Source organism: Abramis brama (assembly GCF_963993115.1).
Source record: "Abramis brama genome assembly, chromosome: 8".
Taxonomy (NCBI): domain Eukaryota; kingdom Metazoa; phylum Chordata; class Actinopteri; order Cypriniformes; family Leuciscidae; genus Abramis; species Abramis brama.
The window spans coordinates 34,881,930-34,899,322 of record NC_139970.1 but is presented as its reverse complement, the minus strand read 5'-3'; the positions used below and the strand labels follow the sequence as shown (position 1 = coordinate 34,899,322).

Below are 17,393 nucleotides of genomic sequence, written 5' to 3'. Positions count from 1 at the left end.
CAAAATACTAAACATAAAATCAAACAACCTCATGAATATTGTGATAATGCGCTGGTTTTAATTTGACCAGTAAATAATATTAAATTCTTAGCTGTTGGCCAGCTTCGTACATAGTTCATTAGCACAAAGTGCATTTAAATAACGGAAAAAAAAACATTAAAAGGCCAATAGCTTTGGAAAGTTAAATTCATTTGTTGTCTGTTGAATCATCCACATCACAACAAATTCTCAAAAAATTAGTGTGGCATTTAGTAGTTTTTAGAACTTTGCATTGCTGTTTATTATATTAGTGCATAAATTAAAATAGCTGTTCTTTAAAATCCATGATAAATGGTTTGGAAAATTCCTTAAATAACATTTTAATCAATATTCAGTTGCATTTAACATCACTTGTCAAGCCATTTCAGAGCAAATACATAAATGAAAATCAATAGGCTGATTCTATCAAGGTCTTGAACCCTTCAACCAGCCCTAGTTGCTACTAAGGTTGTAGGTTAAATCTCATATGGAAAGAGCAGACAGCAATTATTCACTAAATGTTCAATGTTTAATGAGTTGGGTGGATAACAATAGAAATTTACCTATCTAACAATATAATGTCTTCTGAAAGCAGATTTCTGTACAGACATGGAATGCAGACTGATCAGTTTCTCACACATTTCAGGACAAGTAACTAAAAATGACAATGGTGTGGTCTGATAGTTACTCCATATAGATCAAAAGAGGTGCACAACAGGAAAGATTCATCTTAATCTCAGCGTGAGAACTGTCTGCCGTCTCCCTTCCCTTTGTTGACGTGTTTGAAGATCCTGGCCTTGTGGACGTTCTTAGATTTCTGGTAGCCGAAGCCTCCGCCGCCACCTCGCTTCTGCATCTTCACCCCTTTACTGCTGTGAACATCTGAGAGAGCGAACGGTTAAGAACCAAACACTGCAATGTCAGAGGACTCTGAAAGAACTCAACTTATGAATATACCATAAATGCTTGGTACTGATCTACAGTACTGTTCAAAAGTTTGAGGTCAGTAATATTTTTTTTTGAAAGAAATTAATACTTTTATTCAGCAAAGTTTTTCATAGAATAAATACAGCTGTGTTGAGCATAAGACTTTTCAAAAAAACAAACTTCTGAAAACTAGCATGTACAATGACAATTCCATGATTAACAAGTTCCACATGCAAGAAGATTCACTGTAATTCAGTGTTGAAAGGATACTGAGGTCCACAAAAGGCGGCACTTTAAAACCAAAAGACATCGCCACCTTCGGGAGGTCGAGTGTCTCTACGTTATAGATTTGTTTGAGGGAATGAGAGTCGTAAGCTCTGACGTAGGATTTGTAGGCCTCCTGAGCTGATTTATGAAGGTAGTAGTTCTTCTCTATCAGCTTCTCCATCTGAAAAAGACCAAAGCAAATTCGGATTTATTTGCTTTCAGAGGGAATCAATTTTAAATGAGTTAGAGATTTAGTTCAATTCGACTGAATATGAAGTCTCACCTGAGATTGAATGTCTGAGATTTTAGTCCAGGAGAACTCAAACTCACTCAGAGGGACCTTTAGAGGAACACAAGACAGGCATCTTGACATGTTGAACAGCTTATTAACTACGTGTAAGTTTTATAGAGTTTTTCAACTCTTGTCATGACCATACAAAGCCGACACGCACTGAATGCCAATATAAAACATTAACAATAGAGATGTAATACTTTGGCCTGTTTGAGGAATCGCAAAAAGCCGAGCTCCTCTGGTCTCAGGATCAGGAGGGCATGTCCTCTGCCGTTAATACCACGAGCTGTTCGCCCGACACGGTGAATGTACTCCTAAAATAACCAAAAAATCATATTAAAAAACAAATACACACATTTTAAATGACCAACCATGTTGGACTACAAATTTGATGGACTAAGGGGCATGACTGCTGTACCTTTGGATCATCAGGTGGATCGTACTGAACAATCCAGTCCACCTCCGGGATATCGAGACCTCTGGCAGCCACGTCCGTACAGAGGAGAATGCCAGTGTCTGCATTACAGAACTGGAAAAATGTTGTGGTTCTCTTTGTCTGTTTCTGCTTCCCCTGAAAAATCATGAAAACAAAAGTAGGTTAATTCAGGCTTTTTAAGATCAACTTTAAGGCTTTTTAAGACCTTTTTTTTTTAAATAGCTGCATAGATAAAATTAAGACCATATGGGTTTACAGTTCAAATAATACCAATTTTGACAAAAATAAAATTATAAATCTCACATTTCAGCCTTTAAAACATTAAGAAAAGGGAAAACATTAAGTCAGAATTATAATTATATATTTCATAAATATAAAACGTGACCTGCTCTGAAACCACAAGTCACGCAGCAGCACCAGTTAATTTAGAGCCTTTAATATTCCCATTAAGCCAGATTTAAGATATCTTAAAATGACAATTAAGACTTTTTTTGCCTTATTATGGCCTTAAATTTGATACAACTAAATGTAAGACTTTAAAAAGCATTCATCACACTGCATAAATGCTCAATGACTCACGTGAATGGCCATGACGGGCAGGTCAATGTAGTTAAGCAGCTCATAGTGGTACTTCACAGACATGCAGGACGAGAAGAACACCATCAGCTTCTTCTTACGATTCTTCTTCAGAAACGTGAAGAGCAGCAGGAAACGTTTCTCCGAAGGACATACGACATATCCCTAAAAATAAAACAAACCACATGCTTATAATCAAATAACTCAAGTGAAACTCAGATATTTTACACCAACAACACATGACCCATGGGTGCTGATAAAGGGCAGTTTACCTGTTCAAGTCCTTCCACAGTGGCCGTGTCTTTGTTGTCATCCACCCCAACATACAGCGGCTCCTTCTTGAGGGAGATTCGTGCGAGATCCTCCACCTTCCGTGTCTGTGTCGCTGAAAACAACATGGTCTGTCTTTTTTCTAGACAAAGAGAAATATTTGTCATACACAAAATCCACACCATCCAAGTTATGATTTCTGAATTGAATGTCATGGATTAAAATGGTTGCATTCTGGGTGTTTTATTCAGTGCATAAGTATGTACTGAAACTAGTTTATGCAGTAATATTTATAGGTTGATTGATATTGGATTTTGCTGGTACAATAATAATACCTCCTTTATAGAAAGGTACTAAAAGGATTTTGGTGCTAATACTACTAAAATATATCTATCTATCTTGACAAGAGTTTATGTTGAATGTATGTGTTAAAATTGAGTTTGTATAAAAAAACCAATAAAAAACCCCAATAAAATCCAGAAAAAAATAGTTTTATGCATCGTGTGGGACTTTAAATTATAAACAAGCCCAAAATACAATGGGACTCATGTTTTGAAATATCTATGCTTTACAACTTCCAGCTGCTCATTTAAAAAAGATGGAGATAAAATATGCACCCTTACAACTATCTACAATATATGACAATATAAACACACCATAAAGTAAACATTGTCATAATTAATCAACAGTAGATCAATAAGAAATCGTAATGTTATGACTTTGAATGTGCAGTGCTGACATTTAATTCACTCACTGCCTTTTAATGTTTAATATTTACATTAAACCGCATCACGATTATTGCTTACAAAAATAGAACAAAAGTCTTAATACTTTAAGGACCAACAGGAACCCTGGTTTAAGGAAGTGATGTCAGGTTGATCAGGTAAGTCACTGGTTCTTACTAGGCAGTAGTTTGATGATCTGCTTAAGTTCTTCCTCAAAGCCAACCTCCAGAATCCTGTCAGCCTCGTCAATGATCAGACATTGAAGGTTCTTAAACATGAATCCAGGCGTGTTCTGTGGAGAGAAATAGCGAGGTCAAGTAGATGGTACAGACCCATGTGGCCAATCTGTTCACAGTAAAAGGCCTTACCTGCAGGTGATCGAGAAGTCTGCCAGGTGTAGCAACCAGGATATTGACTCCATTAGCGAGTTTCTGGGCTTCAGCAGAACGATTGCTTCCTCCCATGATGAGGCCGTATGTGTGCACGTGATGCGTCATCAGCTCCTTCAGCACACCATATGTCTGCATAGCCAACTCACGAGTGGGAGACAGAATGACAACTCCAGTCCCTGGGAAACAGACCACAGTTGTGTCAAACTTACGGGTTTGGTTGACATCTCCACTATGAAAAGGACTATAACAATCAGAAAGAGCCAATATATTCAGTGTGCACTCACCATTTCTGGGCATGAATTTGAGTTTGTAGATAAGCTCAATGGAGGGAATCAGGAAAGCCAGAGTTTTGCCACTTCCTGTTTTAGCTGCGGCCAACACGTCTCTGTTGGAAAAGAATGAGCACACATCCCAAACATTAATATGACAATTAAATAAATGTGATAATTCTGTCTCACAGAAACCCTGCCATCTCTGATGCACTGCAGACTCACCTCCCCTCCAGCAGTGGGCGTATGGTCTTGTGCTGGATCTCTGTCATGGTTTCAAAGCCCATTTCTTTCACTCCTTTCAGGGAATTCTCACTGACCACTTCTGCCAAAGATGCAAATGACTTGTCCTCAAACGCACCTGGGAAAGTCACCAGTGAGGGAAACAAATCCTAGTTACAATCGTTACCCATTCATGTTAATGGGAAAAAGGAAAATAAATGCCTAACAAACTGGTTTATTTTTAGAAAGAAAAACATTTTGAAAGGTTATTTTGCATTGCAAATAAAGCAACAACAACAAAAAGCTTCTGTAGATTTCAAATTAAATTATGTTTTTACTACTACTAAACCATCTATAATTTTGTCTCTCAATTACAAATATGTAGTCATTTTTTATTTAATTCACTGGTCCAAAAGGTTATTAAATTGAAAAAAATAAAAAAATAAATCCAACTGAATAAAAGCTTCTGTGGATTTAAGATTGACTTATCTTACTAGAAATTAAACATGCATTTCTTATTTTGTCACTCAATTACAGATATATGTAGTCACTTTTAATTCACTTTTTCAAAGAAAGGTAAATAAATTGGTTTATTTACTATAAAGCAAAACATTTCAAATGGTAATTTTGCATTTCAAGTAAAGCAAAACACAATCTAGAACAGTTTTTTTCACCAGATAACTGAATAAAAGAAGTTTCTGTGAATTTAAGATTAGATTATCTTACTAGTAATAAAACATGCATCTCTTATAATTTTGTCACTCAATTCCAGATATATATGCAGTAATTTAATTAATTCACTTGTCAAAAAAGTCTAATTGGTTTATAAAGAAAAGCATTTTATTTTGAATTTCAAATAAAGCATTTCACCAGTTAACTGAATAAAAGAAGCTTCTGAGAATTTAAGATTACATTACCATGCTAGTTTTTTTATTTATTTTTTACGAGCAATAACACATGAATCTCTTATTTAGTAACTCAATTACATGTATGTACAGTAATTTATTTAACTGGTCAAACAAAACTTTCTGGAAAGTTTTTCCTAAAACTAGCCAAATCGTCTCATTATTTTTCACATTTAAATGAGCAGATAACTAAAACTAAACCATTAAACACCATATATGACTAAACTAAACAATATATGACTGATTGCAGACTGTATTTAACAAAGCCGGCTGTGCCATGTTTACCTGTCAGCCCAGAAGGAAGCTGTGGTCCATCTTCATCACTATCATCCTCCTCAGCTGATCCCTCTTTTTCATTTCCATTCTCTGAAAGCTTCACAGACTCCGCACATTCCTCCTCCTGTTTCTCATCACTCTCTTGCTGCTCTTCTCCCGCTGATGCTTCTGTTGTCTCTTTAACTTCATCCTGCTTTTTGACCTTTTTCACACCTATAAGAGTGTATGTGTATACATGTCAAACACTTGCATTCATTTGCATAATTATAACGATACATTCACAGCACCATTAAACACTCACTGGATGTCGAGTCGCCTGTGCCATTCAATTTTCTTTTCTTTTTCTTCTTGGTTTTCTGTGAGGTTTCGCCGCCCTCGGTGGAGATACTTTGCTGCTTCTGCTCTTCAGTGATTTTTGGAGCAGAATCACTGGTCACATCAGTTTCTTCCAGCACAACCTTCACCTCTGCCAGATAAGAAACACATACAGCATATTTCAAGAGCATGTACACTCAATATGAAGAGTTAATGCATTGACGGTGACATTAACATGTTGCTCAAGATTAACTTGTCCCTTATCGACATTATAATTACAGTTTATTTACATTTATTTATTGATGTCGTGCTGAGTTAAACACAACTGACTGAACTTTAAGACAAAACTTTACGAGTGGATTTTAAAGCGGTGTGATTATCACATGGTGGATCCGCGATAACGCCTAAATGAAGTATACGTAACATTCATCTCTACAACAAAAGTGAAAAATCACCTCCGCCGATTTCTTCTTCTTCCTTCTGAGATCTGAGAAGTTTCCGTTGTTTATTTTTTTCATTTCTCTTTTGAATTTTCTTGCGCAGAATCTTCATCTGCATGTCCGCCATGGCTGTACACAAACACGTGTGTGTGCGTGCTGCGTGGGGTCCTAAGCTTAGCTGACTGACTCATAATATGCCTGACTAAAAATATTCAAGACCTTGCTGCTGTGTTCGCAATCGTCCCTAATAGCATACCCTTATTCACTATATTATTTATACTCGGAAATTAAATGTGTCTTTGTTAAAAGCTGTTCCTGATGGTTTGGTTCAGCTGATTAAAGGTGCATTGTTATACCTGTGATTCCAAGACGGAGTAATTTCATCTCTGGTCTTAATTTTACAGAGGAGAGCTAAGATTAAAGTTTTAAGAACATTTATAAATACAGAGACTTTCCCTTCTAAAGTTAGAGAGATATCTCTTGTTTTTGATTTTCTTAAAGATAAAGTAGTTCAAATTAGAACTTAGAACTTAGATTTTTAACTTTCCCCATTCTACCAAAGGTAAAAGAGGTTCAGTTTAAAATGATTCATTATATTTATCCTTTTAATGAGTTCCTCAGACACAGATTTAATTTGGGTTGTAATGAGTGCACCTTTTGTGAAGCAGATATAGAGTCGTTGGAACCTTTATGTTTGGTTAAGTTTGAAATACCTTACTGATTTTAAAACTATAAAATATTTGTCTTTTTGTCTAAATTATGATGGTGAATTTTTGGCTAACAATATCCCAGACGGCCTACATCTGGACCGTGTGGAATCCACGTGGACCAGATGTGTACCGGATCTGGGCCGACACTATGTTGCCGTCTGGGATTGTGCTGTTGGCTAATTACTTACATAAATGCAGATGCTTTAAGAATCCTCACACATTCTTGCTTTTTCATAAAGATTTAATGATTTTATTCAAATCTGTAAGACTCATGCATAACAAAAAAACATGCGTATGGTATTTTTTGTGATTTCCGTGATTTAATTTCAAATCAAAAAGTCTTTTTTTTTTAAACATGACAACCTGAACAAAGAATAAAATAAACATTTAACTATGATGTGAAAAATATATATTTTTAAATTTTTACGTAAATCATGATTGCTGTGGCAACATTTCTGTCACGAACAACACATTTTGAAAATTTGAAATGTTCAGAAATGATAGAATTCTGTTGTGCTTGAATGTTCACCACTGCACACTGTTAGACAAGTTAAATAACCGAGTGTGAAAGAGTTTACTTTCTAAACAACAGCAGTGCTCACAGCAAACACATTTTAAAAAATGATATTGAAAAAAATATATAAAAAACTGCATTTAATGGTCTTTTGGATGTGTTGCTAAGCGTTTTTTTTTATCTGGATGCTACAGGGTTTGGGAATTGCACTGTAGATTCAGTTCTGCTCACTGAAGTGTGCTGCTATCCACGTCATGACTAACACACACAAAGACACCCTTACAAGTTCACTTAACTACACTGACCTCATGACTACAGAGGAATTGGAGGAGAATCTGAGTAGAAACCAAAGGCTTTTGTCAATAAACTGTTTCATAACCAATGCATTTCACAAGCTGAACCTAGACAACCTACTGATACACATTACAGCCCAAGGAAATGATTTGTACGGTCAATCAAACAAAAAGGATGGCTGATTTGTTAAACAGCTATACACACATAGTATAAACTTTAAAGCTTACTTTTGTACTTGATGTGGCAGGTGTGACCACACACTGTTAGTGTAACTGAAAACTAGGGTACAAATAAAACATGTTTCTTTGCAACACTTAAACATACACATTGCATTTATGACAAGGACATTTACCATACAAAAGTTTTATTTATTTTTTCCTGCAAAATATTTTTTTAAGGTTATCAAGCAGCAAGGTCCATCAAGATAAGTTCAACAAACAAACAGGTGCTATCGTACAGTTCGTACAAAAGCTTTGAGAAATACACAATCATTTATCAGTTACAAACATACAAACCTCAAAAGCATTGTGATAAAAAAAAGCAAAGCAATAAAATATCCTGAGCAAAGACTTTATTTAGACTTTATCTCAGTCTGAACAAAAGCACCAATGTAATTCCATGTTTGTCTATCATTGCAACATTAATATGAACACCAATATCTGTATTGTAAATGGCCAAGTCATAGACAAGAGTTTACGAGTTATACAATACAGACTGTTTCTGCTTCACAGTAATAAACAGGAAAATGACAGAATCAATGATGCAAACTTCATCAAATGAGACGCATTCAAATGGACACATTTTGGAAGTTTCTAAATATATAAATAAATATATAAAATTATATAAAATCTGTGTGTGTGTGTGTGTGTGTGTGTTTTTGGTAAGGCCATCTGCACAGCAAATCAGGTCTATGCTATTTGGTATCTAATAATAAAAAAAAAATGTGTGATGATGGTTTGAAAAGAATACTGCCAAAATACTACTGTAACATGATAAAAATAATTACTATAAAACAAATTTACAAACTGAACATGACTTGACTTAATACATAAAATAATTAATATTTTAATTGATTTACGGCAAATCCCTTCACAACATTCTCTCTTTAAAATACGGAACAGTCATCTACATCATAAAAATAAAATCATCCACATTTATTAATTTCACATTCCACTATGTGATATGAAACTGTGAAAATAAGCTAAAGGCACCTGCAATGCTCCAGTAGTCACATACTCGGGTCACTTCAGTACAACATGGTAGCCATCATTACTTTCATCTGCCGTCACACAGGAAAAAACGTAGCCAATATTAACCACATATGATTATGAAGTGTGAATGCAATAGAGATTCAGACACATACTGTGACTATTTCAGTGATGTTTTTTGTTTTAAATAGTCTTTTGTTTTTCAAAGTCATTCCTAGAAGTCTGAAGACTTTTTAACAGTTGCCTGTTCAGTGAGCCATGAAAGTCAGAAGTGTGATGCAACCAAAAGCTACCTGTGATTTGTATGTATTATATAGAATTCCTGCTTATCAAAGTATTTGCATTTAATGTAAAGTCAGCAAAGTCAGTCTTTTGTGCAATGGCAATTTTCACCCCATAACTCCAGCTTGATAAACACGAGGCTAAATTAGTATAGTTAAGATAAAAATACCATGTCCATGAAGTTACCTTTCATAGTGCTGATAATGAAGCTAGTCTCCTCTGTAAAGTTCTGCACCATCTGAAAAAGCCAAATATATGTAGAGTGACCTGAATGCATTAGAACACACCTTTGTGATGCTTTTTAACAGTGTGTACCTGGAATACTGTATTTTCTGGCACTCTAATCTATTTTAACAATCAGTAACTTATTTTGGTAATGATTTTGAGGAAAAGAGCGTTGCTACAGACTAAGTCTATAGTGCTTTTTGTCTATTTTTGGAGTTTAACAGCCCCTGGTCAAGATTCACTTTCACTGTATGGAAAAGAGCAGTGTCAACATTCTGCTAAACATCTCCTTTTGTGTTTTATGAAGAACCAAAGTCATGCAGGTTTGAAATAAATGATGTAAATGATGACAAAACATTTAATTTATTGGTAAACTAATCCTAGAAATAAAATGTCTAAAAAGTTATGTGGCCAATACCTCCCGATATACAAATGTACACAACCTTTGGGGTCAATAATATTTTTTATTTGAAAGAAATTGAGTTTTATTCAGCAAGGATGCTTTGAATGTGTAACTTACATTTTTTTTTATCTTTTTCTTTTGAATGTTCTATTAATCAAAGAATCTTGAAAAATGTATTACAGTATCCACAAAAATAATTATGCAGTTATGCGGAACTGTTTTCAATATTGATAATAATAAGAAATGTTTCTTGAGCACCAAATCAGAATATTAGAATGATTTCTGAAGTATCATGTGACACTGAAGACACGAGTAATGATGCTGAAAATTTCAGCTTTGCATCACAAGAATAATTTACATCTCAAAATATAATAAAATAATAATTTCAAATATTATTTCAGGATATTACTTTTGTACCTTTCTTTCTTTTTTTCAAACAAATGCAGCCTTAATGAACTTAATATACTTCTTTTTAAAAGCATTAACAAAACTCTTACCGACCCCAAACTTTTGAAATGGTAGAGTAAATGTGCTACTATTTGTCCAACAGTTCTTGAGTTCTGTAATCTCTGGAATGTCCTGACTCAGTTTAAAGCACTCTCTGTCCTCTTACCTCATCTGAAACTAAGACATGGATCCCCGTCGGCCCCTGTCTGTATATACGATGGATTTGCTGTGAGGGAACATTATATAGATTGGCTATCTTCTCAGTGAGCTCAAGGACAGTTAGGTCCTCTAGGTAGAGGGCATGGTACACTACAGACAAAAACAATTAAGAGTATTAAGTATAAATGTAACTGCATGTCATACATATCATAACGGATATGATGGTCTCCTACCATCATCACCCTCTGCTTTGGTGTGGGGTTGGTTCCTGTTCTGCAGCTGGGATATATAGACAGTGAGACGTGGTTGTATACACCTGCGGAACATTGCCGCAGACAGTGTTGAGTACATGTTTGGACAGGACACATTTTAGGATGAATCGGAAGTGTTTGATTAGGGACACAGCTCACCTTCCTTTGATTGCATTGAAGAGACGGATGCCATCAGCAGGACCACAAATCTGAATGAAGTCTTCTCTACTCATTTTTAGCAGATCGGAACCTGAAACATTAACAAAGCTGTTCATATAGTAGTCTAATATTTAAAATCGTGACATTTTTAATTAAAACATAGTCAACACAATGACTGTTTCAAATACAGTACCATTCAAAAGTTTTGGGTTGGTAAGATTTTGTGAATGTTTTGAAAGAAGTCTCTTGTGCTCACCAAGGCTGCATTTATTACTTAATATTGTGAAATATTATTATAATTTAAATTGTTTCCTGTTTTAATACATTTTTAAAATGTAATTTATTACTGTGATGGACTTTGAGCATCATTACTCCAGACTTCAGTGTCACATGATCCTTCTGAAATCATTCTAATATGCTGATTTGGTTTCAAGATTTTTTTCTTGAAATTTCTTATTACTATCAATGTTAAAAACAGTTTAATATTGCTTAATATTTTTGTAGAAAGTCTTTAAAGATTCTTTAAAGAATAGAAAGTTCAAAAGAAATCTTTTGAAACATTATAAATACCACTTTTGATCAATTTAATGCATCCTTGCCACAATAGGCTATATACAATATATATATATATATATATATATATATATATATATATATATATATATATATATATATATATATATATATATATATATATATATATATATATATATCTTTCTGACTCAAAACTTTATATAATTCATTCAATACAGTTCACAATCAACTGTTTACCCAAAAATGTGTGTGTTCAATGTATTTTATGCTTATCCGAATATCAAGTTGTTGGTTTCGCATCAAGTTAATATTAAACTATTCATTTAAATCTAAAATAAAATCTAAAAAATAAAAAAGCAGAAAGCAGCATGCAGTTCACTAGAATTTCTAACAGTTGCAATTCTCAGTGAATATTTCAGCCCACCTGAGAAGCCAGAGAAGAGCCTGCAGAAACAGGAGAATCTATTACGATGGAGCCACTGCTGCGTGTCCTGCATGGAGGACGATGGCAACAAGTGCTAATGGCAAAAAGAAGAAGAATAGCATCATCCATGTCCTCAAACACAAACCTATAAAGATAAGAAAGCACGGCATTAATGTTTTTAAGCAGCCCGCCATACTTACATCAGAGCAGCTGGGCAGAAGTAGCTCTCCCTGCTGGTCTGGAGAGCAGTTTCTATGAACGCAACAAGACAGGAGAGCAGTGGCCAGTTATGTTTGTGTTCCTGAAAATCATGCTGTGATTTCATACTGAATAAGGACTCACTCCTCTGGGAAGCTGTAGGAAGTGTGAGCACTGAGATAACCTGGAGATGAAGTGTTGCTGCTGACGGATGGGGCTTCGGGCCAAGGGGAGCACTGAAAGAAAAGGAAAAAGTCAGGTGGCTGTTTAAGAATGGAATGGAAAATTCAGCAGCCATAGATGTTTGTCTGCCGTCTTGAAAGAGCGCAATCATTAACAGAATGACTTTTTTTTATAGCTGAAATCATACTTGAACCAAACGAGAAAATTCCTTCCTTGAAAACAGCTCTTTTCTATACAATGATGGTGATTTATACTGTCAAGCTCCAAAACACCATTAGTGTCACAAAATTAGTCTATATAATTTGATGTTACTGACAACAAATGGAATAGTTTTTTGAATATCACAGGACCAGCGTAAAGCATAGTCACAAATGAGATGCGAGAGCTACAAAGGAAGATTATTGGGCAGCATCCGAAATCGCATAGGTACTTATTTTGAAAAAGTAATTACTTCACGACCGCTAAAAAAATATGTACTACATTCACCATGTTAACATTATCATGTGACCTACCAGCGTCTGTTGTGTCGCGTCACCGCCATTCACAAATCCTCTCCCGTGGCCTCATGGGATAGTAAAGTGTCCATCATACGACACACTTCAGAATCTCGCCGGAAGAAATAGGTAATTCGGGATTTTTTGCATACTTTTTTATGAGTACTGTGAATTCGGACATGCTTCTTTTGTCACATACTATATAGTAGGGAAGTATGCGATTTCAGATGCAAGTCTTAGTAAAAAAACAAAACAAAACAAAAAAAATAAGCCTTTTTGGACAGAAAAAATTGGTCTTCCTCGTGGTGTTTGTTATTTTTGGAGCAGTATAAATCTAGATCCATTTTCTTTGCATGAAAAGAGGAAATTTTTGGTAGCGAATACTACCAAGGCAGATGCCTTACCTCAGTCAGCACTGTTGTTTTATAGGATGACTGATATTTTTCTCTATCCTGAGGACTCTTTTTCTCAATCTTATCTCTGTCAGTCTTGAGTTTACGATCTGCGCCTTTCGGCTTGAAAAGAAATATATAAATTAAAGCATTAAAGGGATAGTTCACCCAAAAAATTTTATTTACTCGCATTCACATTACATTCTCTTGTTCCAAAACCATATGACCTTCTTTCTTCTGTGGAACATATCAGTGTTTTTTTTTGTCCATACAATGTAAGTCAATGAGACCAATGTTGTTTGATTCTTAACAATCTTCAAATTATCTTTTGTGTTCAACAGACAAAAAAAATGCATGCAGGTTTGGAACGACATGAGTGAGTAATTAATGACAGACTTTTCATTTTTGGGTGAACTATCCTATTAAGTAACATCAAAATAATAATGTCACCTTTGAGGTTATTTCACAGTATAACATCTCCACAAAGCACACTGTGTATCTGTTATCTTTGTAGAGTAAAGATGCTCTACCTTGAACACTTTGACCTGGCAGCTGGCGGAGCGCATGTGTTCAGTGTATTCTCCGTGCTCGCTGGCTGCAAAGGTGTCTATCTGAATGCGAAAAGGGACGCCCTTCTCTCCACCATGTTTTCTAGGAGTGAACTCAGTGCTAATGCAGTTTACCTGTATATAAAAAAACAGAAGTTACTGCTAGTGATACTCACTTCAGAAATCTAGTGGAGAGGTCAGACTGAAAGAGAAAACGCTCCACCTGAATGAACACGGAGGCACTTTTGTCAGGATCCCAGAGGAACTCTATGGTGTTGAGCTGCAGTGGGTGGGCTCGAGGCTCCATTATGCCCACTGACAGCGGGATATCTGAACATAACAAAATGGACATAGTAAATCATATGACAATATGATTTCAAAAAACAAAACAAAAATGGCAGATGGTCTTTTAGAAATGCACTTTATGAGGGAAATTCCACCTATATCCAAGATCCTGTCTCCTGGTCGTTTCCACCTCCATCCTTCCAGCTGTTGATGCTCTGTGTATTGCAGCCGCCGGTCATGGAAAACGACACGCACAATGCTCTGGAAACAGGATAAGACCGTATGATGTCAGGAAAGCATCCCACGTCACCGTGGGTAAAACCAAGTATTATAACATGCACGTCTGCATTTTCTTTAGTATTTCATAACAGCTCACATTTAAGAATTCAGCCACAAATGGTTACAACTAAATGTCAACTATGAATTTTGTGTAAATGACTGCACTACATTTTTAATTTGGTATGTTGCATATTGTATTGTTTCTTTGAGGATTTGTTGTATGTGTAACAATATCTTTTCATTTATAATATTGTATTTTTTTTTTACTAGTAATGTCTTTTTTGTGTTACGCTCCAAGGGACATACTATGGATGTAAATTAGCAATACTGCTAAATCCAGCATATTAACATTTACATTTTGTATTTTGATACTGATGTTCATTAACGTGTATTGTCTCAATTGAACAAATAAATAAATAAACAAACCTAGAATATGCCATCTATTGGATAATAAACTAACAACTAAAAACTGTAAAAAAAAATATATAAATATTACATTTTGAAATCTTTAAAAAATTATGTGAGATTATTTCATAGAGCATCTTTGTTTATCTCTAGGTCTGCACTAAAAAACCCTCAAAACCTCTAATGTAATCCATAATAACAAAATATGGCCACTAATGTGGAGGAAAAGATAGAACAATACTGTAACTATAGTGTATAGACAGATGATGCATACTGTAACAGTCACATAGTAAAAAGACACATCATTCATTTAACCTACCTTTACATATTTGCTGCTTGTATCTGTATACTCCATTAGTTTCCTATTAAGCATTCGGATTTCATAGGACTGACCTACAGTGCATTAAAACAAGATATATTAAAATGGAAAAAACAGAAACCACACTGAAAGTATAGTTTGTAATGGTTGATTTTACTGCCAATGCACAAATGATTTACATTATTTTAATGTCCACAGAACAGAATTAATTACTGTACATATATAGGAGCAAAATAATCTCAAAATAAAATGTAAAAATATTGCTCCAGTGATTAAAAATCACATTTACAACAAGTGTTTATTGTGATTCTCCTTAAGAGTTTGCTTTGGTAACTCTTTATGCAGTGTGTTGTTCGTTTTAGTCATGTCATGTTTAGTCATGTCATTAGTCATGTCACCTTTAGTCATGGACTTCAGACATCAACAACTTTCGGTTACACCATCATGTCAAAAGTACAGACTGATATGTGCTGGGAAAAAAGGTTCTTTGAAGATGAACATAATATGAAAAGACAAAGCAATGTGCTATGAATGCAACTTCAAATGTTGACTGAAGTTAAACAAGCAAAAGAAGACTATTTAACAATACCTTGATTTAGATACGTGAGTGTTTCGTCCTGGAGTTTCACCGCTGGAGATGTGGCTGCACAAAGCACATAATGAAAAGGAGACGCTCTGATCTCAGTGGACTGATGCTCCTCTTCATGCTTGAGAAATGGAGCAAGAGCATCTCTGAGGGAAAATAAAGGATATATTATAGACCAAGACCAATAAAGTCTCAAAACTCAATGCCAAGTGAACTAACAATAAAGTGTATATTTGATGGAACTCATTGAGATACTTTGAAAAACACTTTACACACAATAATTTAAGAATATGATAATCTTTCAGAAACTGCCTTTGTATTTCCAAGCACCACATTGCAATACAGTTACAAAAAACGGTTACACTTTATTTTAAGGTGTCTTTGTTACACTGTAATTATACATTTATGTACTGAGTAATATTAAGTAGCATGTACTTATTATAGGGTTAGGCTTGGTTTAGTTGAATGTAAGTTAATTATGCATAATTTATATTATTACTATAGTAACTACATGTAACATAATGACACTAAAACCAAAAAGCAGACAAAACAGGAGATGCACCCAGAAAAATAACTCAAACATGTTGGACAGATTAATCCAGAATAATACATAAAACTCTATTTTTCAGTTTGGTCTAAGTACTGCAAAATCAGGGCAGATAATATTACTGATGAGAGACTTAAACTGAACTGACTTAAAAAAAAAAAAATCCGACTGCTTGCTTTGTCACTAAGGTATCATACGTTTTCTCGTGAAAGACTTCTCAGGTATATTAATCTGTATAAACATAAAGTTTATTATAATTAACAATATAAAAAAGGGAAACATGTAAAATAAATAAACAAATTTAATGACAACGTAAAACAAACGACTACACAATCTCTATAACTCGCGCCAATGTACTTACCTTATATAATTATTTTGCGAGTGTTGTTGATAGGTTTCAGGATGGCTGTGCCAAAACAGCATGCTCTACAGTTTGGTAACGTTGGTCTCCAAAAATATGAGTCGGCAAACGGTGGTGGCCGGACAGGGGACCGTGAGGGCCACAAAGGCTTTTCCGAACCAGCTTGTCCACTGTCTTTTATCCCCGCGTGACGGTCGTCAGGTGACCTGAGAGAGTCCGTCACTCTGCCTTCATCCTCTGTCACCTCCTGCACCGACGCTCTCACGGACTTTTCTGAAGCGATCGTTTAATAACAAACGGCTACCGAGTTGTTTTGGCGCACAGGCTTGTCTGTGACTCTGACATCAAAGGTCAAGACTGAGTTGCTGATAAACCATATGTTGCGTGCAGAACTTTATAAACTAGATTATGCAATGCGAGGTTTGTGTGCACGCGCATGTGCTTTCAGGGCTGCCAACTTTTGAGTTTAGCTTGGAGTGAGATTTTTTTTTTTTGGCGAGGGGGGGGTATGTAAAAACAAATATTGCATCACAATAAGTGTAATTGTGATTGTCAAAACATTTGGTAACTAAATAGAATTTTATGAAGTTTAGTGACAACATGTTACAATGTTTACATTGTACAATGGCTGGTATATGATAGTTTTTATTATTGCTTGACAAAAATTTCAAGATTTCAATTCCATTCTTGTGATTTGATTCCGGTTTTGATTCAATATTGACTAATTTGGATACATGTTTATTTTAAATTTTATTTAAAAAAATAATCTCACCTAATGCTGTAAACATAGAGGGCCCAATCTGCTGGTATTATTAAAGGTTAAAAATAACATTAAATTAAATATAATGCTGTTTTT

The 17,393-nt window shown here is 35.0% G+C and overlaps 2 protein-coding genes across 4 annotated transcripts; both read right to left on the bottom strand.

Moving 5' to 3' along the window:
• Positions 1–36: 36 nt before the first annotated feature.
• On the bottom strand, positions 37–6,505 carry ddx18 (DEAD (Asp-Glu-Ala-Asp) box polypeptide 18). Its single transcript, XM_084122165.1, has 14 exons — positions 6,346–6,505; positions 5,877–6,041; positions 5,585–5,788; positions 4,398–4,533; positions 4,188–4,288; positions 3,880–4,079; positions 3,689–3,803; positions 2,789–2,928; positions 2,520–2,681; positions 1,923–2,075; positions 1,705–1,818; positions 1,496–1,552; positions 1,216–1,393; positions 37–900 (listed from the first exon to the last, which is right to left on the bottom strand). The coding sequence occupies exons 1-14, from the start codon at positions 6,455–6,457 to the stop codon at positions 755–757; spliced, it is 1,983 nt and encodes a 660-aa protein (XP_083978291.1). The 5' UTR covers positions 6,458–6,505; the 3' UTR covers positions 37–754.
• Positions 6,506–8,195: 1,690 nt separating this feature from the next.
• tfcp2l1 (transcription factor CP2-like 1) lies at positions 8,196–16,980 on the bottom strand. Of its 3 annotated transcripts, none has more exons than XR_014607470.1 (15): positions 16,538–16,980; positions 15,633–15,775; positions 15,044–15,117; positions 14,196–14,301; positions 13,979–14,085; positions 13,738–13,890; positions 13,220–13,330; positions 12,283–12,374; positions 12,141–12,192; positions 11,941–12,034; positions 10,983–11,073; positions 10,806–10,888; positions 10,580–10,639; positions 9,525–9,576; positions 8,196–9,127 (listed from the first exon to the last, which is right to left on the bottom strand). XR_014607470.1 is itself a non-coding variant. In XM_084122063.1 (15 exons), the coding sequence occupies exons 1-15, from the start codon at positions 16,597–16,599 to the stop codon at positions 9,090–9,092; spliced, it is 1,401 nt and encodes a 466-aa protein (XP_083978189.1). In that variant the 5' UTR covers positions 16,600–16,977; the 3' UTR covers positions 8,196–9,089. The 3 variants fall into 3 exon arrangements, 2 of the variants coding, with proteins under 2 accessions (XP_083978189.1, XP_083978190.1); XM_084122063.1 differs by having other exon boundaries at positions 10,580–10,722; positions 16,538–16,977; XM_084122064.1 differs by lacking the exons at positions 8,196–9,127; positions 9,525–9,576 and having other exon boundaries at positions 10,583–10,639; positions 10,777–10,888.
• Positions 16,981–17,393: the final 413 nt, after the last annotated feature.

Excerpts from the sequence above, each read along its gene's own strand:
- ddx18 (XM_084122165.1), bottom strand. The coding sequence starts at position 6,457 with ATGGCGGACATGCAGATGAAGATTCTGCGCAAGAAAATTCAAAAGAGA. Across the intron at positions 6,042-6,345 it reads AGAAGAAGAAATCGGCGGAG|AGGTGAAGGTTGTGCTGGAA; the intron begins GTGATTTTTCAC and ends CTTATCTGGCAG. Across the intron at positions 2,076-2,519 it reads TGCCCGTCATGGCCATTCAC|GGGAAGCAGAAACAGACAAA; the intron begins GTGAGTCATTGA and ends ATGATTTTTCAG.
- tfcp2l1 (XM_084122063.1), bottom strand. The coding sequence starts at position 16,599 with ATGCTGTTTTGGCACAGCCATCCTGAAACCTATCAACAACACTCGCAA. Across the intron at positions 15,118-15,632 it reads ACTCACGTATCTAAATCAAG|GTCAGTCCTATGAAATCCGA; the intron begins GTATTGTTAAAT and ends AATGCACTGTAG. Across the intron at positions 14,086-14,195 it reads AGACAGGATCTTGGATATAG|ATATCCCGCTGTCAGTGGGC; the intron begins GTGGAATTTCCC and ends TGTTATGTTCAG.